Source organism: Anser brachyrhynchus (genome assembly GCF_964034855.1).
Source record: "Anser brachyrhynchus genome assembly, chromosome: 1".
Taxonomy (NCBI): Eukaryota; Metazoa; Chordata; class Aves; order Anseriformes; family Anatidae; genus Anser; species Anser brachyrhynchus.
In genome coordinates this window covers 140,135,389-140,160,622 of record NC_137694.1, presented here as the reverse complement: position 1 = coordinate 140,160,622, position 25,234 = coordinate 140,135,389, and the positions used below count along the sequence as shown (strand labels likewise).

General features: G+C 47.4%; 1 protein-coding gene across 5 annotated transcripts; it reads left to right on the top strand.

The window, feature by feature from the left end:
• The first annotated feature begins 81 nt into the window (after positions 1-81).
• LOC308192043 (regucalcin-like) lies at positions 82-24,773 on the top strand. 5 transcript variants are annotated; one of them, XM_080585176.1, is made up of 7 exons: positions 2,237-2,434; positions 4,968-5,136; positions 5,474-5,656; positions 7,354-7,569; positions 8,842-8,973; positions 9,172-9,326; positions 10,494-11,132. In XM_080585176.1, exons 1-7 carry the CDS (start codon positions 2,288-2,290, stop codon positions 10,542-10,544), a joined length of 1,053 nt encoding a protein of 350 aa, XP_080441302.1. In that variant the 5' UTR covers positions 2,237-2,287; the 3' UTR covers positions 10,545-11,132. The 5 variants fall into 5 exon arrangements, with proteins under 5 accessions (XP_080441304.1, XP_080441305.1, XP_080441301.1 ...); XM_080585177.1 differs by lacking the exon at positions 10,494-11,132 and adding an exon at positions 21,389-24,773 and having other exon boundaries at positions 2,273-2,434; XM_080585178.1 differs by lacking the exons at positions 2,237-2,434; positions 8,842-8,973; positions 9,172-9,326; positions 10,494-11,132 and adding an exon at positions 82-288 and having other exon boundaries at positions 7,354-8,731.
• Positions 24,774-25,234: the final 461 nt, after the last annotated feature.

The window sequence follows — 25,234 nt, the reverse complement described above, 5'->3', positions numbered from 1 at the left end:
TATCAGGAGAAGCAGCTGCTGTGCCCTGAGGGTTTTTTTTCATCCTCGTGACCAAAATCTATAGTCATAGGTGAAGCATATTTATGCCCAACCAACCCAAATAATCCTTTGCAGGCAAAAGAGCTCTACCTACATAAAAGCAGGAGGCATTGACTGCCCAGGGAGCTCCTGCTCCTCCTGACTGAAGATCAGGGAGGGACCAGGTCCTTCCTACAAAAGGGCGAAACCACAAGAAGATAAGCCTTCGCTTGAGTTTTGGGCAACGCCATTGAGTGGGCTATTGCCGGGGTGAGTAGCTACACCTGTGCCTGTCTGGAGTATTTTAATAACCGTGTCCCCATTAGCTCTAACCTTGTCTGTTGTTGTTGCCAGGAGGGTGGGAATGATAGCTGCAGAAGATGACTGTCTGGCTGAAGGATGGCTTTAAGGGCTGGAGACGGTCAAATTATATGCAAAGTAAGGTTTCCAGAGAGAGAAAAGTTGGGCTGGAAGCTCAAGGAGAAGAAGCTACAGAAGGGTAACCTGGGGAGCTGTGGAAAAGGAGAGGGGTGACAGATTTAGTAAATACTTGCATGGTGGCGGTAACAAATTCAGCGCTATTGTCTGAGTACATGCCTGTAGGTAACAGAAGACAAACAGCAGTATTTAAATACTGCATTAATATGTATGGCGCGCTAACGCGCTGATACACTCCCCCGACTGCGCTGCTGGGAGAAACTTAGGGACTATAAGAAGCAGCAGGAACAGCGGCACCAGAGGAGCGCGAGGCAGCGGGAGAGGAGCGAGCCAGCCCAGAAGGAAGCACCACTGAGGGCTGGGGAGCCCTCAGACAGAGGTACAGGGGCGCGTGGCCACCATTGGCCAGCTTTGCTCTCAATTTCTGCTTTGCAAACCAGCCAAGTTAAAAACGGGTGAAGTGCATGGTGGTGTAGGCTCTTCGAGTTGAGGAAATTATTAAGATAATGACTGGCTGGGTAGGAATAAGCGTGCACCCGTTGCTGCAGGTTTGCACCGCTTGTCCCCAGGGTCCCCGAAGCCTTTAAGAGCAGCCTGCAGGAAGGCAGGCACGGGGGATGTCTAAATGGCGGTTGGGGTGGGAGGTGCCATACCAGTAGACCAGGAGTTGGTGGGACAGGAATCAGAAAAACCCAAAGAGATGGTGCAGAACGGGGTGGGATCTGCACTCTGCCTGGCACGACCGATGGGGTTGCCTCCGAGCTGCTCGCCGGCAGGGTGGCACGCAATGTATCTTTTATTGTGGCCAGGTGTTTCCTCCCATTGCGTGACTTGATTTTACTCCACCATGGCATGTGGTGAGGAAGTAGCTCAAGTCACCTGAAGAAAACAGTTGACTGGGAAACATGGTTTTCTCCATTAAAATTCCTGTAGAAAAAAATGCTTTAGGATGTATTTTGTAGGAAAAAAAAATGGCTTCTATTTTTTTTTCCTTCAAAGTTATAATTTAGGTGGCAAGAAAAAGTGTAGAGCACTGGGAAAAATGCTGTGAGGGTGGGCAGAGAGAGAGGGGCCGTGCCGGCAGCCTGGGTGGCAGCACAAGGGCAGCCCGCGGCTGGTGCTTACCTTGGGCACGACCGCTCTGCCTGAAACGCAGGCATTTGGCAAGGATTTGGGTGGGAAGGTTTGCCAGCTTTTTGCCGAGAAATGCTGGAGTTTGGCTTAGGGCCGTAGGTTTTTTAATCTCTGCATTTGACTAGATGATGACTACGTCGGGATAATCCTAGGTCAAATGCGGTTATTTGCTTATCTGGGAGAAGCTTTCATCCCGTGAGCCACGTGAGCACCAAATTAAAGCGTTTGCTCGGTTCTCACATGGGCAGAGAAATGCGTTGCTGGTTTGGGACGGGCCCTGCCACCACCCCAAGCCCCCCGGAGCTGCGGCCGCCCGGGCTGGGCACCTCGCAGGGCAGCCGGCGGCACGGCCGGGAGCAGGAGCCAAGGCTCGATGGCGATAGCACAGCTTCATCACGGGAATAATTTTCCCTCACCATTCAAAGCGACTTGCGCTACAAAACCCTCCCCTGCGTCTTTTATCAACCTGCCCTTTTTATCATCCGTGACTTTCATTTGCCCCTAAATTTGGGGAGACCGGGCTAACCCCAGGGCACCCGCGTGGTGCAACGCCTGTTTTCCTCAGCTGCTCTCACGACAGGAGAAAAGCGCTGAGCCAGGGCTTTTCCCTATCACATGCTTCGCTGCTGGCAGTGCCAGCCGGGCCGTTCAGGAGGGGCTCGGTCCGTGCCTCATCGCTCAGCTGACTGCTGACTGAATGGGAAGCGCAGCAGGCTACCTGCTCGCCACAGATAACATCAGCGACTGCGCGTTGTTAGACGGCTCCCAAAACGGCAGCCGGTTTCATTGGACCGGCGCTGGAAAAGAGACACCAACCCAGGTCTCGCAATACTTTCCTCGGCAGGTGTGTTGTTTTGGTTAGCTGAGGAGTTTCGCATTGGTGCCCTACGGCTTGAGAGAAATAGTCAGCTGCCGGACCGAGGGGAAGTTGCGCTTAAAATTCCTTGGTTTGCATGGGCTACCGTTCCCTATAAATGCATTGAAAGCTCTAGCTGCCTCTCTTCTTGCTGAAAGCTTCAGCTTGAAATTAATAATGAAATGATGTGTGCTGGCACGGGAGGGAGAGAGAGAAACAGCAAAGAAACCTTTTAATGCCAGTCATTCGTTTGTGTTTTACCTCTGTCTTAGGGGTATCACAATTACCAGGTTGTGTCAAGATCAGTTTTTAAAGCAATGTGTACTGAAGATGGGAATGGCTTATTTTTAAATAATTACCAGAAAGATTTTATTTTTATTTTTATTTTCTTTCAGAGTGGATATTTTCACATTAGTTTTTCATTCCTAGCAGGAAATATTCTTCTCAGCCTCCAAATTCTGACAACTTTAAATAGTTTAACTTGGAGAAGGTGGCAGTGACACCCGTCAGCCGTGTAAGGGCTTTAGGCGTGATTCCAGGAGTCTGAAATGCCAATAAAATTGTGAAAAGTGGATGCAGCCAGGGTGACCGTGACATTTTTAGCCTCTTGTATTTCTTTTGGGGAGAACATGGCAGGATTTGGTGGTTTCTGCTTGGAATTGCTATGTTTTTCCTGCCTGCACACTCATCTCTGATGCATTGGTGCTGTGGCCAACAGGCTGAGAGGTGCTGCACAAAAAGTTGCGGGGCAAAACGACGCCTCGAGGTGATGAGCCGGGGGTGTTTTGAACAGCAATTTTTGGGGTAGGTTCATCACTGGTGGTGGGACTTGGTGCCATACGAAACAGCTGGTGGTGAGGTGGGTGCGTGCGCCTTGGGACGGGTCTGTGAAACTTGTGGTCCCTTATCTGCTGGCCCCCGCTTTGCTGCAGCAGGAGGTGGATCCCGTGGAGGTGAGCGTCTCCAGGCTCTCCAAGCCACGGCTCAACGACACGGTGAAGTCAGTGTTAAAAGTCTCTGAGTGTCTGTCAGGTCAAAAATATTGCAGCCACATGGCACCAAACTTCAGCCCCGCAGAAACTCACTCCTCCAGCTCCAGCATGGCTTAACAGGTTTTAGAGGGTTCATTTTTGCTGGCACCTCGTGACACAGCCTCATTTATACTTCAGAGCCAATGTTACCTGAGCCTTCCTATGCTGGCGCCTGGCCATTGTGGCTGGTGTCAAAGCGGAGACCCGGAGACGCTCAGCATGTATTGCATATAAATGGTATGTAGACGTGGCACTTGGGCAAAAAAAATGATGAGGTTGAGAAACTGCCACCCCATACCATAATGCATGGGTGCAAAATCACTTCCTAGCCTGCGTGTTGGCTTTGCGGCCTCAGCGTGTTCTTCAGACACCGTTTTTGGGAGCAGGTGAATAGATCTGGGGGGAAACATCAAAGCTGTGTTGTCTGAGCCTTGCCTTGCTGTGCAGAGAGCAGAGCAGTCCCCGGTTCCCATGTTGTGAGCATTTTCACTCCTGGTGATTGCTGGCTCTTCCCGCTTACTTTGAAGCATATTAGTGCTAATTAATTATCTGCAAATCTTATCCTTGCCTCACCTGCTGGGAAACAACGCCCGCACTGGAACAGTAAGCTGTAGGAAGAGCATGGTGTCAGGAACTGGCTGGCTCCCAGGGAATCTCTCTCCCATCTCTGGTGGGCGGGTGCAGCGGCGGCATCTCCATCAGCGCTGAATGAGGGAGCCACCGAGGCCCCTTTTGTTTTGTAACAGCTGAGCTGTGGAAGTTATTGCTCAAATCGCAGGTGGGGCCAGCGCCAGGCAGCGGCCGAGCCCCGAGGAAGCAATATGGGGCGACGTGGGGCAGAGGGATGCAAACAAGATGGATTTTTGGAAAGGATCTTGGGGAGGGGGATCAGCCCCCTGTGGGAGCAGGGACCTGGGATGGGAGCTCCACAGCGCGGACAGCCTGCAGATGGCATTATGCACAATTAGTACGTCTGCGTTGGTGAGGCAGAACTTTGCTCCTCTGCGACGAGGCTTCCCCCCACCCATGCTCAGCTCCTGCCCAGGTCCCCTCCCACAGTCTGGGGGCATCACGGGTCCCCAGTCATGGCTTGGCATCCCCAGGCAGCCCGCAAGCCTGGGAGCATGGCAGCATCATAAAAACCCTCGTGCTGAGGGGGGAAAGTGCCCTGAGTAAGTGTAGGAAGCTCACGTGGGGAATACATGTGAGGTGTGACATTGCCTGTCTTCTGGGCTTTCTCCGGCACTTCTCGCCTGAGAGAGGTTTGCTCAGGAGGAGCCTTGGCTCCCTGAGCTCAGCCGCAGCCCAGGAGGTGCTAGGGTAGGGTAAGAAGAGAGGCCACAGAGATGTCACAGGGGCCTCCTAAATCACTCCGTTTTGTGGGATTTGGGGGCTTGCCGTTCACAAATTCCTCTTTTAAGCTTTGTCGTTATGAAAAAACCCTGGAGCGAGAACTTTTCATTCAGTCTGTTACTGACTCTTCCCTTCAGGCCATGTCCTCCTCCATCAGAATTGAACCTGTCGTGAAGGAGAAGAACAGGATGGGAGAGTGCCCGGTCTGGGAGGAACGGGAGGACGCGCTTGTCTACGTCGATATTAACTCCCAGAAAGTCTGCCGCTGGAGCGCGGTCACCGGCGAGGTGCAGAGCGTGTCTGTGGGTAAGGGGCCGCTGCCTTCAGGGCTATTTGCTGCTCCATCTCGTGAGTCTTCTCCGTGTCTGCAGAGGGAAAGGTATGGTCCTAAGGGCTGTGTCCGCCCAGGAGGGGGAGAGAGATGGACAACACAGAGATGGCGAGCTGTGCTCCTCAGGGGAGGAGGACGTTGCAGAGGCGACAGTCCACAGAAATGTTGGCCTTGCTCCGTTCACATCAGCTCAGCCTTTCCTGGGCCAGGGATGCCCTGGGCAAGCCCGGATGCCCTCGGTGAGGTGGGGCTTGGTAGGGCCCACTGACAGACCCAGAGGTGCCCATCGTCTCCCGTCCCTCTCGCCTGCAGATGCCCGCGTCGGCTCGGTGGCACCGCGGCAGTGCGGGGGCTACGCCATCGCCCTGGGGACCAGGTTTGCCTTTCTGGACTGGGACACCCAGGCGGTCACCACCATCCTCGAGCTCGAGCAGGATAAACCCAACAACAGGTTCAATGACGGGAAAGTGGATCCAAAGGGGAGGTTTTTTGCTGGTAAGTCGCTGGCAGAAATTTCCCCCGGACCAAAGAGGAACTAATGAGGGTGTGTTGTACACAGTGCACTTTCTTCCATGTTCTCGATTCCTTTGTTGAATTCCCCACAAAAACCACTGCCGCCAGTGTGAGCCATCTTGTGAGTAGTGTGCTCAGCTGCTGCTTCAGCCTCCAGTCACCCAGGAGAGGAGGACAGGCGGTGCTGGATACTTTGATCTAGATGAGGGCAGAGGCTGCCCAGAAAGGCCATCAGGCAGGCAGGCTCTGCTTCTACTCAGCAGATGGCGTTTCCCAAAAGTCTGCCTGTGCAGGCAGTGGAAAGCCATCAAAGGGCTTATGTGGGTGGGAAGGTTTCTGGAGGTGCAGAGGAGGATGTGGCTCCTGGACCAAAGCAGGCGCTGAGGCTCGCCGCCTTCAAACGCAAACCCTGCTCAGCCCATAGGACATGGTGCTGGCAGAGCGAGCGGGGCCTTTGCCACTGGCTGCAGTGCAGACAGGGACCCCTGAGGTTTTCCTCCCGTACACAAGTGGGAACAGAGCAACTGATGTGAGTGAAAATGGCCCTGCCAGCCAGCCACATCTTCTTATTTCAAATTTGCCAAAATCAGCGAATTCGTTTGGCTTCTGGTTGTGCTTTAGGGCTCATGTGTCAGTAGAATGAGAATAGGAGAGAAGTTAAAGTACACCTGTTTGTACACTAGTGTGCAGTAGATCAATGATTTCAACAGTGGTTTTGGCCAAATGTTGTAAAACAAACTCAAGAAATCTTATAAAATGGGAGACCAACAGAAACAGATTGCCCCAACTGAAAGAAAATTTCAATGTCTCCTCCAGGGGTCTTAATATGTTCCAGAGCTCCCTCCTTGGAGAAGGGTGAATCTATAAGATTCACTTTTGTAAGACTGAATCAGAAATTAAATAATGAACGCAACACTGAGGCATAAATTAATTTAAAAAATTATCTCACCTCTGTTGTTCTTTACTTGTAATTTACAGCACCTGTATTTTAAGGTCACAGCCCATTTAAATAATAAAAGTAGCCTATAAACAACAACAACGAGCATATGATACTTGCCTACATCCTTGCTTCCTCTCATTGTGAGCAAAACCTCAGCTCTTGGCGTCTTGTGGCTTTCTTTGTCTTTGGTGCCTACGACTGAAACCACACGGAGATGCAGAAACTCGTCCTGCTGTTGGCCAGGATCACTTCCCCAGGAGCATCTGCTCCTGGCCTGTTCCTTCTCCATCTCACCAGTCTGACAGCACCGTGTTGGTCCCATTCTCACTGCCATGAAGAGGGCATTTTTCTCCTCTTCTATCGTTCTGCTGCTTCCTGTGGGGCCTTTGCCATCCTCGGGTGTGTAGGACCTCTCCAGGCCCATTTCTGCAGTGTCTGTCCTTGCAGTGGCTGCATAGCTCAGCTGCTTTGGCACTGGGCAATGCCTTGGGATGGAGTTGTTTTGTTTTTTTTTTTTTTCCTATTTTAGTCAGCCTGGGAAATACAAACTATTGCACAGAGGCATTTACTATCAAATGAGTAGTAGGTCATATCATGTAAGCTTAAAGAGGAGTGTAGCAACAATATCTGGTGCTAGGACTTCTTATTAAAAGTTAAGGTTTTCTGACAGAACATGAGGAAGTCAATCCTGTGGGAGCAAGCTGCTGCTTCTTAATCAGCACTCCTGCTTTCATTTCAGGTACGATGGCTGAAGAGACAGCGCCGGGGGTCCGAGCGAGACGACAAGGGGCTCTCTATACTCTTTTCCCTGATCTTTCGGTAATAAAACAGTTAGACCAGGTGGACATCTCCAATGGTCTGGATTGGTCCCTGGACCACAGGACCTTCTTTCACATCGACAGCCTGGCATACGCTGTGCATGCCTTCAGCTATGATGTGCACACTGGAAAGATCGGTACATGCACTTTTCTAAATTTGGTGACAAGTAGCATTATTGCTCTTTCTGCAGCAAGACCTGGGTGTGTAGTATGTTGTGATTTATCTGAGAGATCTTGTATCTGGTTACAGCTTCTCAGCAGGCTGACCGTGATTTTTCTCAAATTTAGTTATAGTGCAGGTGTATTTGGTGAGCAATCTTTTGACAGTCCTTCAGCTTTGGCATTTTCGCCCGGAGATAGATTGCTCATATTTAGACCAGTCCAAGGAGTTGCAGGGACAAAGCCATTTATGCCGAGAATTAGCCTCTGTGTTGTTGTTTATTCTCGAGTGCCACCTACTGGAATGCCTCAACTGTATTCGCTTCATAATTGCAAATACAGGATGAACATGTACATATCACAGAAATGTATCTAAAAAATCAAGTTATCATTGTGAATGAAGCTTCTCAATTCTGAAGTTAAGGTTGTCTGCAGATGTTTGGTGAATTTCTCTTCAAGTCATTTTCTGGACAAAGATTTATTATCGTAATATCTGCAAAAAGGAAATTCAAGTGAGAACGCAACTGATGTAGCCTCATTTTAAAACTGTGGAGTATTTTTGTGCTGTCTCAACCTCTTATACTCCATAGGAATTTAAGTGGCTGAACTGCCTTTCCTTATACTGTAATCTGTGTGAACTTGGTGAATTGATGGGTGAAAACCATACAAAATAACTGCAATTACTCAGATTTCTGTTTTCTCCGCTAAGATTTTAGGAGATAAGATTTCTAAAGAAGATATAATGCAACTTCCCTTCTCGAATACAAAATCCTGATGAGGACGCACTCCCCGGGCTTGGCCCAGTGCTGGTGTCTATATTTTTGGGTGGCGCGGTGACTGCAGGGCCTGCACCACAGCCCAGCCCGCCAAACATGGTTCCCAGGTCTAGTCAAAACAGGGGGCTTTGCTGGCCATGAAAATAAGTCCAGTTCTTGATCTTTACCCATGAGAGATGCCATTATCTGTGGATTGCATTGCCCGCAACGAGATGCCCAGGCTGCCATGAGCAACACAGCCCAGGAGAAGCGGCTGCGCCTGGGAGGTTTGTCACGGGGACAGGGCCTCTGGTCCTCGCCCCTCGGTACAGGGCAGGAGCGCTCAGAAATGCCGACACGATATGAATTTTACAGCACATTTTTCTCACAGAACGCGAGCTTGTCCGCTGGCAAGAGCGGGGAAGCTGCCGGACGGGGACCTGCTAGAGAGCTGGTGGCAGCTCCGGTCACCCGGCTCCGTGCCTCTGCCTGCAGCCTGCCCCAGGCTCGTGTACCGCTTGGAGGAGGAGGAGGGGATGCCCGACGGGATGTGCATTGACGCCGAGGGGAAGCTCTGGGTGGCCTGCATCGACGCCGGGAGAGTGATCCGTGTCGACCCGGAGACGGGTGAGGCCTGCCCTGGTGGCACCTTGTTTGTGGGGACATGGCCTGAGTGGCTCGGGCTGTGTGTGGATGGGGAAGGCCTTCCGAGTGCATGCCACAGCCATGACACCTTCACTAACAGCAATTTCACCTTTGCATCCTCCCTGCAAAAAGGGAATTGGGAAACAGTCTCTTTTTTATTTTGTATTTTTTTCCCTGCAGGAAAAAGAATCCAAACTGTGAGGCTGCCGACGCCGAGGATCACCTCCTGCTGCTTTGGTGGGAAAGACTACGCAGAGCTGTACGTGACGTCTGCCTATGACGGGCTGGACGAGGCCACCCTCGCCAAGGAGCCCCACGCGGGAGAGATTTTCAAGGTGATGGGATTTGGTTTATTTTTTTTTTTTTTTCTTTTTTCTGTAAATCAGACCTGTCAGGCCTCACAGCTCCTATACTTGCATGTCTGTATAGCATATTCTGTAATACACTGTAAGGAACTGGGTGTCGCTCCTGTTTCTTACTATAATTTTATCAGTTTCAGAAATTTCTCTCCCTTAAATCTCAGTTTTCAGTTGTCCCAGGATATCTAAATATTTACATCACAGATTGGTAGTTTAAAAGTTAAATGCTTACATTCACCAGGGCAAAACATTGCATCCCCATCCCAAAATTTCTGGGACTTTTTTAGTCTGTTAAAAGTGGGTGCTCCCTTTTAAATAATTAATAACTCATATTTTTGTCTAGGGCTCTTCAAGTCAAAGCTTTTTTCTCTCATCATTTTGCAGTCCATTAGCAAAAAGGGAATTGGGAGAATAAAATGCTCCTCTGAAACAGCAGTTACTGTCATTGAAAGTTGACCATAGCATGAAAGGGTTGGGCTGTTAGTGAAGGGAAATGGAAAAAAAATTAAACTGTGTTATCAGTTTGGCAATAGGATGAAGACATGTTCCAGGAGGGATGGGGATCTAATCTGGGATCTGGGAACTCCTAATTGAAAGGGCATCCAGAACAGATTTCCCATGGCTGAGAACTGATAGATCTTTCAAGTGGACAATTTTAGGAGGCCACAGGAAAACTAATACTAAAAGATCATTATGAACCTTGACATTTTTTAATCTCTGTTCCTCAGTTCTTCAGCTATAAAAGGGAATTGGTATTTTCTAATACTCACATTTTTCTTGTATGGTCAAAGTAATTTAAAAGTTACTATGGGTTGTTTGGATAACACAGAGCTACGCACCACATGTAACAGTCACAAATACCGTGTAAATTAGCAAAATTAATGAGCGGTGCTTGATAATCTTGAAGATCTTAATGGTAAATGTTTCTAAAGAACTCCATGTAATGACTCTTTTTGGGTTCTTCTTGAAGCAGGGGACCCTTGATGTAGAGATAGGTTGCTATGATATATTTTTGTACATTTGAATGTTTCCATTGTGCTCAGAGATTTATCTGCTTCCTTCCCTCCTTCCTTCCCTCCTTCCTATTTTCCTCTCTCCCTTCTTCCCTCCCTCTCACTTTTTTTTCCTCTCTTTGTTTAACAGATAACAGGCCTGGGCGTTAAAGGGATCCCCCAGAATTTCTTTGCTGCTTGAATGCTAACACTAAATAACAAAAATAACAACTGAGAAGTGCTTGCATCTTGTAGTAATTCTGACAAGGAAAAGTCCGATGAACTACAGAACTCATCTGTGTGAGGATTTCTAAACCCATGTTTGAGAATGTGATTGGAATTGAAGATATTGCTATACGATAGGTTGGAGAGGTAAAGTTAACGTGTTACATTTTGATATCTTTTGTGACTTCACATAAAATGCTTCAAGCTCAAGCTTAGGGTGTTTTTGAGCTTTCTGACGGCCAGCTCTGGATTTTTGTGTCCGTGTTGTTCCTGAAGCAGATCTGACTCCCGGTTTGTCTCTTCATGATACAGTGATGAAGCAGCAATGATATGGCAGATTTTAGTACATATTTTGAGTGTGATGCCTGGAACTGGACTGCTCCTCTGCTGTGGAATTTCCCCCATGGTATTTTCTTAGTGCTCAGACTTATTTTATTTGTAGTATTCAGGCTCCAATTTTAGATCCTTGCTGGCCTGCTTCCATTTGCTTTGTCACAATTTTTTCTGTCTTGTCTTTAGGACACCATTTATGCACTGAAAATAAACTACACAGCCGTATTTAAAAGGTGTCTATGGACTTTTTTGCTCTGCATTCAGTTATGAATGCAGAAAACATGGTGACCACACACGGTCAGGATGCAAACAGGTTGTGAGCTACCAGGATGGCCTATGACACTAAAAACTGATGCTCCATAGAATTGTCCTGGCAGAGGTCACATTCGTGCACAGCCATGGACTTCCCTTTGCTTTCCGTATCTTCTTATTGAATGCACAGCTTATTTCTTCCTCTCCTGTTTCACGTCTTTACATACTTTTTCTTCCTTTTCCCTTCAGATTTTCTCTTTCTTCTCTTCACCCTGAGTTTCTATCCCCACTTAGAGTAATCTCACTTTTTGTCAGCTTTCTTGTGTCTCTTTGTGGTCCGTATTGCTCAGCGTCAGGTATGAAACCCTTGTCCTTGCCTTCAGTGCTGTGCATATCTGCTCAGGTTTCTGGCTGCATTACCCTCACCTCCTCTTTCTACTCTGGGAGGGTAAAAGTGGCTTATTGACATTTCTCCCTCTGCTGAAGATGTGCAGGGTTTTCTCCCACACTAATGGTTGCACCAAAGCAGAGACTGGCTTCTCAGGATTCATGCAGAAGACCTTTACCCTAACCTTGCTTCTTACATGGAAAATAGGATTACACTTAAAAGTGAAGAAAATTGCAGCATTTGAAAGTGTTATGAGCTGAATGAGACTGTTAAAGGCACTACCTAGATGTGGGAAGAGGAAGTGTTGCATTTAAAAGATTGTCTATTAAACAGAGGCAGTGTTATTTGTAGTTTGTTAATCGAACTAACTCTTCCTTCCAAAATTTTCAGATAGAAAAGTGAACTTTCCGTGGACTAATCTCTGAGCTGTACGAAGCCAAACTGAAATGAAAAAAACAAAGCAAACAAACAAACAAACAAAAACAAAACAAACAAACAAACAAAACAAACTTCCAGTTTCAAGAAGAAATGAGGAAGGTATCAGTTTGGCAATACTTGAATTTGATGGGGCACTTTCAGTGCTCTGGGTCCAGGTGCTCAGCTAGTTACTTCTGCCAGTTTGGTAGGCTGTTCGTTTTAAAGTCTTCTGTCAGAAGCATACGCTGCTTAGTTATTATTTTCACTGAAGTTATTTTAACAACTATAGTAGATCTTAGCCTTACTATAGGCCATCATGATTTCAAGGAAGTTTATTTTTAAGAAACTTGTATTCAGAAGTTAAAGCCGAAAATGGTAAGAGGCAGTTTTGGGAATATTTATTATAAGTTTTATTACTTTTGCTCCAGGAACGGAAGAGAGAGATAAGGAGAGATCAGTACTTTTGGGTGTCGTACTGTGAATTCTTCCCTATCATTCAGTATTTGTCAGATACGATTGTTTTCTTCTTCGATGCTACCCTTCATTGTAACTCCAATAGTGTCTGACAGGAGCTAGGGACCCTGTAGGCTTAGTTGAAGGGTCTCCTGAATATGGGGTTTTCCCAAAGGCCTCAGCACCCCTGCAGGGAGCCAGGCCCTGTCCAAAACCTGTCCAGACTGATCAGGTGGGAGGTGGAAGTGAAGTTGTTCACTTCTTCCCTCTGCTTCTACTGCACATCCTGCAGGCAGGGCAAAAAGAGCTTCTCGCATATGAGCAAGTGAGATGCACTTTGGAAAAAGCTGACAGACGTGGTGGTGGGAAAACAGAGAGTGCCACGGGACAGGGCAGGGGATCTCCCAGTGTTTCCTGGGTTTGTGCAAACCTGGGCCCTGACAAAACTCTCCTTGTCTCCTACAACTCCATGAACTATATAGTTCATTATCCTGTGAGCAAGAGCTGATTATACCACAGTGGTATGGAATTCCCAACTCAAGGTGTATTTTAGAGGTTATTTAAATGAGAACCCAGTGCTGTGCTGGATTCACTGAGCCATTGTGACCCATTTGATCCCAGCTGGGGCAGCAGATTCTGTCCCATCTGAAGATACAGCTCTGTGGAGATCTGCTTCATCTCGGGAGGAGCTCCAGAAGCTGTTTTCAGGAAAAGCTTAGTGCACATGCAACAACTCTTCATTGAATCAATTCATTTTGATCTGTCTTTTGCTTGTTTTCTTTAGTTACTTTCTAGAGAAAGATTTGTTTCTGTAGCTAACCTGTACATAGCTGGTGAAATATAGTCTTTTAATTGAATTTGAAATCTTTATACTGCCTGGAAAGATGGACAGCACATAATGCATTTTCAGATCCTTAACGCTGACACTGTGATTTTACGAAGAGCTCAACAGCGCTCATCGTTCACCAGATCAGTCATTTCAGTGCCTTTCTCTGGGGTATTTGGCCATTCCACCACTGCTTCTCAAAGCCTTGAGTTACCTCTCAGACACCCAGCACGCAGCCTGACTAGGGAGTAAGAACTTGATGTCTCAGGAGGAGGATCTCCCAAAATAACTCATGCATGGAGCAGCAGGGAAACTGCAGTTAGTTGTTTGGAAATGTCGAGCAGGATACACGGGATAAAGGTTCTTGGCCCATTGCTCTGCTTCACCCTTATCTTGGTCTGGGAGGTAGGTGAGTCCATATAGCTGCACAAAGCCAGCTTAACCGAGAAATGTAATATTCAGCTCATTCTAACATTTGCTCAATCACCAGGCTGCTGTTTGTTTCCCCAGTTATGATTCCACTAGTAATTAGGCTGATGGGGGTTCTTACCAGCAAAGGTGTTAAATGCCTTCTGGCACCATGCCTATGCCAAACTGGTATAAAGAACATGGACAATTATGCAAGATTTCCTGTTTACCCACTCTGGAGAGGAATGTGAAGGCAGGATGTTTGGAGGATAGTCAAGTGTCTTAATCTTTAATAAAATAAAAAAAAAGTAGGAAAAGTATGCAGACACTTCATTTAATAAAAAATATCCAATTATTTACAAAATTGTCTATCTTATGTCTATGCCTATGTGCTCTGCCAGAAAATAAAAGTAGATTGTTTTGAAACAATATGCACATGAGAAAATCTTATTACCCTGATATTTTTTCTAGAGCTTCCCTGGGCATGCAAGCCAGGCTCTCTTGTTTGCAATTCTCTTGCTCTCCTTCCCCCACCTCTAAAGGCAGATACTCTGTGCGCCACTCAAACTCCAAGCTCTGAGTGCTTTGGGATCTCTCTCAGGTCAGCAGGGCTTCCCAAAAAGGAAAATCTTGAGGGTGAATTTCTCTCTGTTGCCAAAAGGCCCACTATTTCACTTTTCAGATTTCAGAAATTATTGTTTTATGATTTTGCTTCCTAAAAAGTGTTTACTGAAAACCTTGGTGGGGCTGTTCTCCAGCCTCATTAAACAAGAGTAGGATGAAGGCATGAAGGAAGGAGGTATGGGACCGGGTTTATTTGCCTTGTGCATTTTGGGAGCGATATGGTACCTACAGTCCTTGGTGAGGATACTCCCTGAGATGGCTACTGGGTAGCCAAGTAGGCGTGTTGGCGTGGGTCAGCCCCACAGGGTGTGATGCACGGCAGGGAGGCTGCTGCCTGCCCAGGGGTAACCTGCTGAGGGGGCATCTCCCCACATCCTGGCCTTCATAAGCTTTTATAAGTATTTTCTGTGTTTAAAGTACACAGAAAATTCACAGTTCTCTTGCACGTTTTTGTGTGTGCTGGGAATAAGCTTTCAGCTGGGGATGTTTTGGTCCTTATGTTTCCTAGCTTTGTGTACAGCCTGAATGGCCTTTTTCGCCTGCCTGAAAAGATGCGTCTTTGTGGAAACCTATTTGATCTGAACTTTGGTTTCCAAATATTCATAAATGGAGCTAGGGTGCAAATGAGGCTGTTTAAACATCACAGCCATGCTGGCACTGCTGCTGCACCCACAGCCCTGGAACTGGCAAATACAGGGATGTAGGATTTGCCCAGGGAACTGGTGGCGTCACCATCCCTGGGGGTGTTCAAGGAAAAGTTGGACGTGGCGCTTAGGGACGTGGTTTAGTGGGTGACATTGGTGGTAGGGGGATGGTTGGACCAGATGATCTTGGAGGGCTTTTCCTTAATGGTTCTAGGATTCTATGATTTGCTCCGCTGGCTTTTACTGTTGTATCCAGGACTCTGGCAGAATAAAAGAAAAACAGTTCTTAAACATGGATAAGGGGACTTAATCATTTTTTCTAGCAAGCTTTGTTTATCTGTTTATTGTTCAGATTACCCGCTTTGTATCAAAGAAAGACTCTGAAGATGGTCTTTTTGTTATGAGAAGGGGATGGGCACAAAGTAGCTGGCTTAAAATGAAAAGATCACTAAGTGCCTCCTACTGCAGGTAAATAAGCCCTTGACATAACAAAGAGGTAGCTGCCCAGGGGAAATAAACTGGCTTTGCATAGCTTGTTTATTTTACCTTGACCCTATCATGCTCCATATTCACATCAGCATCACACTTACAAACAACTTGAATACAGATCTTTGCTACCTCCTTGCTGTTATCGCTGTGTCAATGAGAACCGAGATTTCAGCGGGTGATAATGCACAGCCTACAAAGGAGAGACACTGGACTTTGACCCACTATTCACATGAAAATACTCTTGGAAAATGAGAAGCCATTTCCCATATAAAATATTAACACGAATATTGGATGATCTGGGCGGGTTTGGTCAGCAGATGGGCCTGACTGGTAAAATGGCTGCAGGAGCGAGAGGCATCTCCTCAGGAGGTGTATGAGCAGGATTTGGGCGTCCTGTAAAGAACAGCTGAAGGGCAGAAAGAGCTGTAGATTAATTTGTTTTGTCTAGGATTGTAGACTACTTCAGCTGCTGAAAGAAATAGTTTATTGGGTTTGCTTGAGCCGCATGTTGCAGTATTTCCAACTTGAAACAGTTGGTGTTGGTTCTCTTCCAGCACCGAAATAAGACTCATGTGAACTATAAACGCAAGTGGTGATGACCTCTGAGGAGGTGCAGGACCCTCATTCTTCTATTTTAATTCATCCTTTCTCTTCTTAAAGAAGAAAGTGTTCAACTCTGTGTTTAGTAGCACTCAAGTAACATTACAAAAAACTAGACTTAAGTGAATACCCTGGCAGGACAGTGGTATCTTCTGGAGACAGCTGATATCACAGTGTTGAAACACTGGGAGGAATTTAAGAAGGGAAAGAAAAAGAGCTGTGAGAGTGAGACAAAAACATGGAAGCTGATGTGATAATGAAGATGAATGTGAAAACACAGACATGTTTTTGGCAGGTAAATAACTCCTTGACTGAACAGGTGGGCTCCATAATTTGGAAGTAAAGCTTGAGCTGGCAGATTTATACCTGAAGGGATTCTTGTGACTCAGAGGAAACTGAAGATGCTTGCTCCATCCTCTGCAGCACTTGCCTTGCCTACTGATTGTTTCTTGTATCTGAAGGAAGGGGGTGTGTGGGGAGAAATCTGAACTGTCTTTTCCCATACTTCTGCAGGGACCACCCCTCTTCTTTAAAACATCTCAGGCCTAAACAGCTAGGCTGGTCCACAACAGTCCCATCCGTATTTAAAGCGGAAAGGCGTGTTGGTGCAGTGCGTGGAGTTCCACACGTCATCACCATTGGGGTGCCACGGTCACGTTAGGAGTTTGGAGCGGAGATGGGCAGGCGACAAGACAGCCAAAGATTGCGAGGGTGGAGTGGAGCAGATAAGGGGAGCGCTGCGTGTGTTACAAGGTGCTGGGCTGGTTTCAGTTCGGGGCATCTTGGGAAGCGTTTTCTGGTCTGAAAGTATTAAAACTTGCTCTAAGAAAATGATGGTGTATACAGACAGAAGCTCTCTGTGTTACAGGCACTATCAGCTCCTGCTAGAAAGCCTGCTCCATGGCCATCCTCCTCCTGCTCTTCCCCATCTGTAAAGGCCTGTGTATAGGTTTTGAGCTGTCTTCTGAGTGCCTTGCCAGATGCTGTGTGGCAGGGAAAGGGCTGACTAACTTTGTCCAGTTCTGCCTTATGCTGTACTTTGTGCCTGTACCTCAATCTCCCTTCAACCTTCATCCACCTTCTCCTGCCCCTGCACGAGTACACCCTTCTTTGGAAAGGGTTCCCCTGCCTTGCCTCACCTCGCCTCGCCTTCCCTTCCTGTGATTCAGCACAAATGACTCCCTCTGTCCAAAAAAAATAGAGTGCTGCGAACAAACTTGACTGTACTATCTTGGCTTGGGGAATATCGTGTTATTTCTGGCCTGGAGCAATTTGGGACCTGGAATTGCATCTTCCAGGGTGAGGTTGCTTCACTACTGTTCTGGCAGTGCTCCTGGGAGGACTGGCCACAGCTGTGTGCTCTTGTCCCTTCTGCCAGGCCCACGACTCGGCCAGGGCTCCCTCCCCTCCTCCAGCAAGCTCATTTGTGCTCTTTGTTGGAAGGTTATTGCTCTGAAATCAACAAATTCTTCACTGTGGTGGGGAGAGAAACAGCCCGCTCCAGGGTGTAACTCAGCAGATGGATTTTAGATGTCTTCTCAAGGCTAGAGGATTGCACCTTTCAATTATTTACTCTTCTTGATTGCAAAAGCAGTCTTACCTGGGTAAGCGCAGACATCAGTAGACATCTACATTGCAGGTATCTGTGGGACTGGACGGGCCGAATCCCACCTTAATGTCTTACTGACCTGGATTCCTCTCTGAGGTGTAGGTGGCATTGGCCAAGAGGTTAAAATATTAGCTAGGAGATCACTGAGTGATGGCACAGGCTTGTGTCTTCGGGCAGCGAGGCTGAATAGTGACAACGTTCACTTCTACTTTGTTGGTGCTTGGAGGCCTTCCCTAAGCTCTGTTCTCCAGAGATTTGTGTGGGTCAGCACAGAATTCCTCTCTGCCAATGCATACCGGAGCCTGCCGTTGCTCAGTTTGTTTTCCCTAAAAGATAGGAGCTTCTTTTCTTGTGATAAATGACCGTCCCTGCAGCATGTGATGTTTGTTGTGGTAGGCTGGGGTGTAAAGAGTCCCAAGGACAGCTGATACCCTGCTGGGGAAAGCTTGCTAGAGGTGCACAAACACCATCTGCCTGGAAGAGCTGGAGAGAGATCAGTGCTATCATTTCTGCTCTTGGGTAACTGAGGTGCAAACAGGACTGCTTAGAAAAACTTCAGCTGACTTGGAGAGCCCCAGAGGAGCTCCATCTGCTGGTTCCTGGTCCGGCCAACACCTGGTGGGTTTTGGCAACGTGAGGGCTGCGGTAGGGGTTGGTAATGGGAACCTGTGGGAGTAACTGCTGAGAGAAGGGAATGTAAAAAGTCGTGCCCAGGAAAGCTGGTAGCAAGTCCCGTGGACTCCATCGTCCCTCTGCTGGCAGCTGCTGCTGCTGCTCTATCCTCCTCCCACCCGCTCCGAATTCCGAGGAGGTCTGCTTGCACCCCGTTCACAAGGGAGAGTGGCAGTAGCTGGAGTCAGTGCTATCGCTTGGTCAGTGTAGGTGAGCTCTGCTCAGCGTGAAGCTGACGGGGGCAGTTTGGAGGTCAGTGTCCCAGGCATTTGCTCTTCATTTTCATTAAGAGGCAGGCCACTGAGAAGGAGTCGCTATTTTCTACAACCTGTCACTAGGGATTTCCCAACAGAGCAGAAAGTAAACCTTCTGTTTACTTTAACAGAGGGCTTGAATCATTTCAAGACTCTGTGTGCAGTTCCTTGCTGATGCAATGACAACATCCTAGGGCGAGCAGTAGCTATCAGGTGTGTTTCCTGCCATGTTGGTGGCCTTTCTCATAATTTAAACAGGACAATTTTATAATCTTCTCATTCGTTTTCAGCATTTACTTTAAAAATTTGTGTGTGTGGTGGAGAGACGGAGGAGGAAGAAAAGCCAAAAAATGCTATGGTCACTGAAGTTCTTTCCTTTCCTTTAAAATTTGTTTGTTCTTCTATTGTTGTTGTTCGGATGAGCCAGTGACTAGGACAATTCCTCTTAAAGGATATTATTTACAAGTATCTTTTAAATCTCTTTGCTCATTTAAAAAAAGTCGTGATCTACAAGGTGAGCTATTTTTACTAGCTAAGATTAGGAGTGACTGAGTTACAGTGATGTACTGACCTCTGTTGGCATCATGCTTTCTTACTGAATCTCCCTCAAATGCTGAATTTAATGCTTTCAAAAATGGATGATACATCTGAGACAAGGCCTGAGGCAGAACTGGGTCTATGATGAAGCCGTATGCTCATGCCACAATAAATCTAACACCGGGACTCTTCAACCAAGTCACAGGGCTCAGGCATAATGACATGCTGTGTTGGTTTCCTAAATTTTTCCTAAAAATCTCAATCAGATGATTTAAATATGCTAAAAAATCTGGGGAGTTTCTTCTGTAGCAGCAGACTCTGTGATGGACCAGGTATTGCCTGCCTGTCCTTCTGCAGCTGGCACGGAGCCAGCCAGAAAAAAAGGAAAAGCAACAAAATCTGACATTACTGTGGCTGATGGGGAACCACACGCCCGTGCCTGACTCCAATCTGTTTTGTGCTGCTGTATCATCCTGTAGCGTGTTGATCCCATGTTAGTGATCGGTCTTGCCTGATCATGCAATGTTGGTCTGCGGTGAGCAACCTTTTTCTCTGCAACACCCTAAATAGACTTTGGCCAGTTATCTCCCTTAAAACTCAAGCGTCATCTCCTCTGGAGACAGCCTGTCAGGGGAGCTAATGGCCATAAGCATTGAGAAGCCTGGTGGAGAGAAAGAGGGGGCTGCAGTCGGTCTGATTTTAGTTTGGGATGGGTTGACTTGCTCTCTAGAGGTGCTGCACAGCTAGCTCCAGTGGGGATGTCAGATGAATTCGCCCCCTTTGGAGCTGAGCTGCATGGCTCCGATCCCGCGGTGGGAACACCTTCCAGGTGCGTGCCAGGTTTGGCGTGGATGAAACTCCAGGTGATGCCAGGATCTGACATGTGAAGCAATCAACATGCTGCTAAGGAGCATGATACCCTCAGGAGAATGAGGAGCGTAGGGAGGGGTGACAGTGGGAGACGACTGTGTGAACTTTGGCTGCCCAGGTACAAGGAGCCTTCCTTCACCATCCACCCCTTCAAGGACCAAGAATTTGGGAATTTTCTACTAAGGAGGTATCTGTATTCCTCTCGTTCCCCAGGGGGCGCCTGTATGCACAACTTGGGAAGGCACTGTGTCTCTTTATGAATCTCCCTGAGACTACCAGGGCTACTGAGAAACTGTGGGGAAAAAAAATTAATCCATATGTTATTTGGACCATACTTTTATTTGTCAATTTGCTTGCATTTTAAAGAGAAGCTGTGACTGCAGACCTTGGGTTAGCCCTTGGAGATGTGTTTTGAAGAAGAGTGGAGCAAGAAACAGGCTCTCCTGCCCTCATTTCTCACAAAGCGAACTTTTGTTTGGAAGGAAAGCTGCCCAACTGAGGCGAGAGGGGCATAATATGCAGGGACATGCCTGCTCCTGTGCTGCTGGAACTGGAGGCTGAGGCTGCTGAGTCACATTTTTATTTGTTTTCTTCTTAGCCTGAATTGAGAAAGACCTTGTAAGAAATTTTATGGCCTTTGACATCACTCTACGCTTTTGCAAGACAATAGCCTGACATTTTGCCCGAGGTGTTAGATTAAATAATAACTGGAGATTGTGCAAATACTTCTGCTTAGCCGTGGTTATCACGCCAAGGCCTTGCAGCCAAGGTCCCCAAGCTGGGGACCTCTGCTGTTGGGGTTGTTCCATGCATTACATGCCATTAAGATAGCAGCTCGGTCTGTCTGTCTGCCTGTTTGCGCTGCTGTTGGTTGGCTCTACTTTGAAAGCACTGATAGAAGGCCCACATGGGAAGAACTGAGGGGAGAACTACACACCCTGACCACCCACACTTGCTATCAGGGCAAAATCTTGGTGGTATACAGAGCCTGTAGGCAACACCTGAGCATAGGCAAGCTGCAAGTTCGCAGTTCTGCTGCACATGAGCATTTTGACACAAAAATATCACTGGTCTTGGCTCCCTGAGGAGTCATGCCCTAGTCAACAAGGCAATGAGAAGGAGCACAGACCACCACATAGATGGTCCAGCTTACTTTTCCTGCAGAATTACACAGTCCTGAACTCTGTCTGTAAGAACAAAGGGACTTGAAAGAGACTGTAAGAGCAAAAAGAACTGCATTTCTCAATCTCGTGCTAACAGCTGCAAGCCTGAAATCATTTAGGGGATTTTATGTTCACTTTCATTTTAAACATGAGGAAGTTCAGGACGGCTGAGTGAAGAGGGAGTTTTACATATTCTTAATGCCTTATGGATGTGCTCTCAGAACAACTTGTGTCTTTCTAAGACCACTTTTTTCCCCTTTCCTGGCTGGTGTTGCCCCACAGCTACATGAGGAGCCGGCTGCAGGAGCGCAGGCGTAAGGGCTTCCAGTTTGTAGCTGATGGTTCTGGTCAACAAACTGGTGGAGCCCACAAACTGAAGGGGCTTCTCCCATCCCAGCAGCACAGCTGTTCAGGTACAAACAGTTAATGGGTGCAACGGCGTACCGTGAGTGTGCCATCATGTTCTTCACGTGGATCCGGGGAGCAGGAAAAACTCGCATTTCAACTTGCCACAAGTGTCCTTGCTCCCTGCAGCTCCGAACATGTGTGCTGTAATAAATGTGCTCGTATACTCCTGTAAGTGAATTTTATTACTGTCCTTGATTACTGTGAATAGCTTAGTTGCCGTTGTCACGATCACTACAGGTGGCGTACCTACGGAGATACTGCAAGGAAAACTGACGTTGTTTATACTGCAAAACTTGGCAGTCGTAAAAATCATAATCCATGGAAAAGCCCATTGCCAAAAAGATAGTCTTCAGACTGTCTTTTATAGGATTTGATTTGTTTATAACAGGCAGTGGATTTTTTTTTCCTTGCAGGGAGATGTACAAAGTTCTACAGGGCGTGGGGGTGAGGGTGGGAGAAGTCTTAGCGCACCTTGAGTCCAACTGAAAGAAAATGCTGTGGGAAATTAACCCATGGGAGGAAGCAAAGACAGTCAGGTGGGGTTTGGCCACTGCAAGAGCAGCTCCTCTATATTTCCTTGTGTATCCTTCATGAAACACAAACAGTGGCATTCAAGCAGCTGCTGAGCTCCCAGTGCATGGTGGTGGCTTTACGCCATTGCCTTTAAAAGGAGCTGGCTGTATTTTGATGTATTTGAATGCTGTATTTTGAGGCTTGGCAAATCTGCTTTTGAGGCCAGACAGCACTTCATTTTGTATGTTGTGCTCAACAGTGCTAGTAACATCCCCTAGGTAGGAATGCCATGCGACAGCTTGAAGGGTACTTAATATTCTTAGAAGGTTTGGGAACGGTGGGCTATATCGAATGTATATCCAGATATCGATGAATTAGCTCAGGTGAAATAGAGCATACCATAGCCTTGGTCTGTGGGTAGGAAGCGTCTGTAGCAGCAATGTTTTTATGCACACTTCCAGCAGAGCTGCTGTCCTGCATGTGCAAGAGCAGGATTAGCCTGGTAGCTGCAGCCCTTGTGTATCTGGTGCAACTTTTCAGCTCCACATTCCTCACACCAACTTTCAGCGAGCGCCAGTGGAAAACAATCCTCCAGCGAGTGGCTACTTTTAGGCCATGGCGAGGTTGCTATGGTGTTTTTTTTACTAGGTGATAAAGTAAAAAAAATGTTATAAGGGATAAAATGCTTCGTTAGGTTGCCTGGCCCCTTTGGAACTGCTTAATACATCACTTTTCTGTTGTAGATCTTAGCCTTTATTATTGGCAGTGTTTGACCCAGGCAGGCAGCCTGAGCTCAGCTGCCACCAGCCCTGCACCTGTAGCCTCTGCCACGGATGACTCGTGCTGTTTGCTCATGTCCTCTTGGAGAACAAGCCGCTGCTACAGGTCACTTCAGATCACACCTGCACTGCCCAAGTGCCTTGGGTCATACGCCCAGGTACTGATGATAAGCATGCTGAGACCAAACATGAGCACCACGTCTACACAAATGCAACAGATACGGCTTTGCAGGGCACAGAGTAGGGCTGCTTTTGCAACGAGGACGTGGTTTTTCTGACCTCTGTCACCTTGTTGATAGGTGAATCATGTTCGTGCCCAATTATGGCCCCTGAAGGGTCTTACCCTAAGTCAGGCTGTGGTTATGGATGACCATGCAAACCAGGAATGCATGGTGGTGGGGTGGGAGGGAAAGAAACTTTAGGAAAATATTCTTAGTTATTTCCCGATGATCCAAGCTCAGAACCATCAAGGCCGAACCTACATGCGATCCTCACGAATTAAGGTCTGGATGGCTTAAAGACACAGACACTTCAGCCTCTGCCCAGTGTCAAAGGTACTGGAAACTTGTCCCTGAGGAAGCAGGTGCCTGGTTTTCACAACTGATCACAGGAAGAAGGTGGGATGTTGTTCAAGGCTATTGAAGGACACAAGACTTGCTCTCTCACTTCACCACTGGGATGAATTTAAGCGGAAGAGTCCCTCCTCCTCCCCACTCTCTACCACCACATTAGGAGCTGCACCCAGGAAAGACGTGGGCAGCTGTAACACTGCAGCTCCCCTCCTGCCCCAGCTGCTGCCTCTCGTGCCACTTGGAGAGCTGCTTTCTTGGAGGAGAAGTGTTGCTCTGCTTTGTGGGTTCAACTTCCGTGGGGATTGGGGTGTCAGAGTAGAGGGTTTTGTTTCTGACTTCTCCCAGCTACCAGAAAGAGAGATTCATGTAGGATGGGGAGTGTGGTGAGAAAACAGTTGCCAGAGCTCAGGAGTTTGCCTCGTCCCCATAATTTTTAAGGATAATTTTTAAGCAAAAGGACTAGAAAACAAAGCTGAGAAAAGGGAGGAATGAGAGGAGCAGGCTTCCCCTCTTCGTTCCCTGTAACTGAAAATCCTTTCTAGCAGGCAGGAATGCAATTATTTTCGTGTCTCCCCACTTCCCAGGGAGATGTCTTTTTGCCATGCAGGGAACAGGTTCTAACAGCAAAGCCTCCTTCTCCTCTTCCTCCTGTCTTCTCAGGCTTTGGGTCTGATGAGAAAGATTTGTTTATCTTCTCTTCCAGCCTTTCTTTTTATCAGGGTATTATGAGCAGCTTTGCTGTGCCTCCACGTGCTAGCTGGCCTTCTGTGGTCTGCTGATCCAGTGGACAAAGCTGATTACCTGTTTGAAAGACAAGAAGAACCAGTAGCTCAAAAGGGTCCCATTTTATCATTCTCTGACTAGCAGAGGAACACCCAGAGCGGTGTCAGGAGGAGGAATGAATATTTGTGGAGGACCCCAAGACCCTAGGAGGATGTGCCACCATTGTAACAAGAAGGCTGCAAGAGTCTGTCCCATGCAGTGAGGAAACTTGTGTCGTTTCTCGGGTCCTTCCCCTCCTCACAGCACACAGCTCACACCGTAGTTGACAGCTTGGAAGGACTTAGGTCACTTGTTTAAGGTACTTGGAAGTGTCTTTTTTAAAACACTGGTGGGACCAGAAGTAACCTAGCTTTACTCAGTGTTTCTTTAGGGCATTCCTTTCTTGTCAACACTGGTGTAGTCATGTTGAAATTGAAATCTCAGTTGCTTCTGTGTGAGAAGAAAATTGTTTTGCTTGGACCTTGCCTCAAGCCCACTGAAGCCACAGTTAACGTCAATGGGACTGGATCAAACTGGAAAAATCTTTTTGTTTTCTTTTTCAAAAATTTCTGTTAAAATTTTTGTTAATAAAATTGAACTCTAATTATCTTTATCCTCTCTGTTATTCTATAATACACCAAAACATTTCCCTTATCTTGCAAAACCGATGAGAAAAAGCACATCGTGCAGCCCTGGTTCCCAAGTATCCATCACATCAGGGCAGCAGTATTGTGCTCAGTGTTGAGCTATCAGAGTGGCATTTTTACTCTGAATTTGCCTGCTGCAGATAAAGTCAGGGCTGTCCCTCTATGATGGCATGGATACGTTGGGGTGCGTTCGGGCTACGTAAATCCCACCAAAACCCTTGTGCCAGGTGATTCCTGCTGCCTGGTACTAGGTCACCAAAGGCATCTCATTGACAGACATGGGGATCAGGAGTCAGCACAGCAGCCCCAGAAGCAAACACAGGGAACCAGAAACCAACTCCAGGCACATCTGGGACATATTTTTTCTCTAGGGCACAGACCTGCAGGGTGGCTGTAGTGCCGACCACCTTCCCAGGCCCTTCTTATTGCGCAGGGTGATCTCCCTGG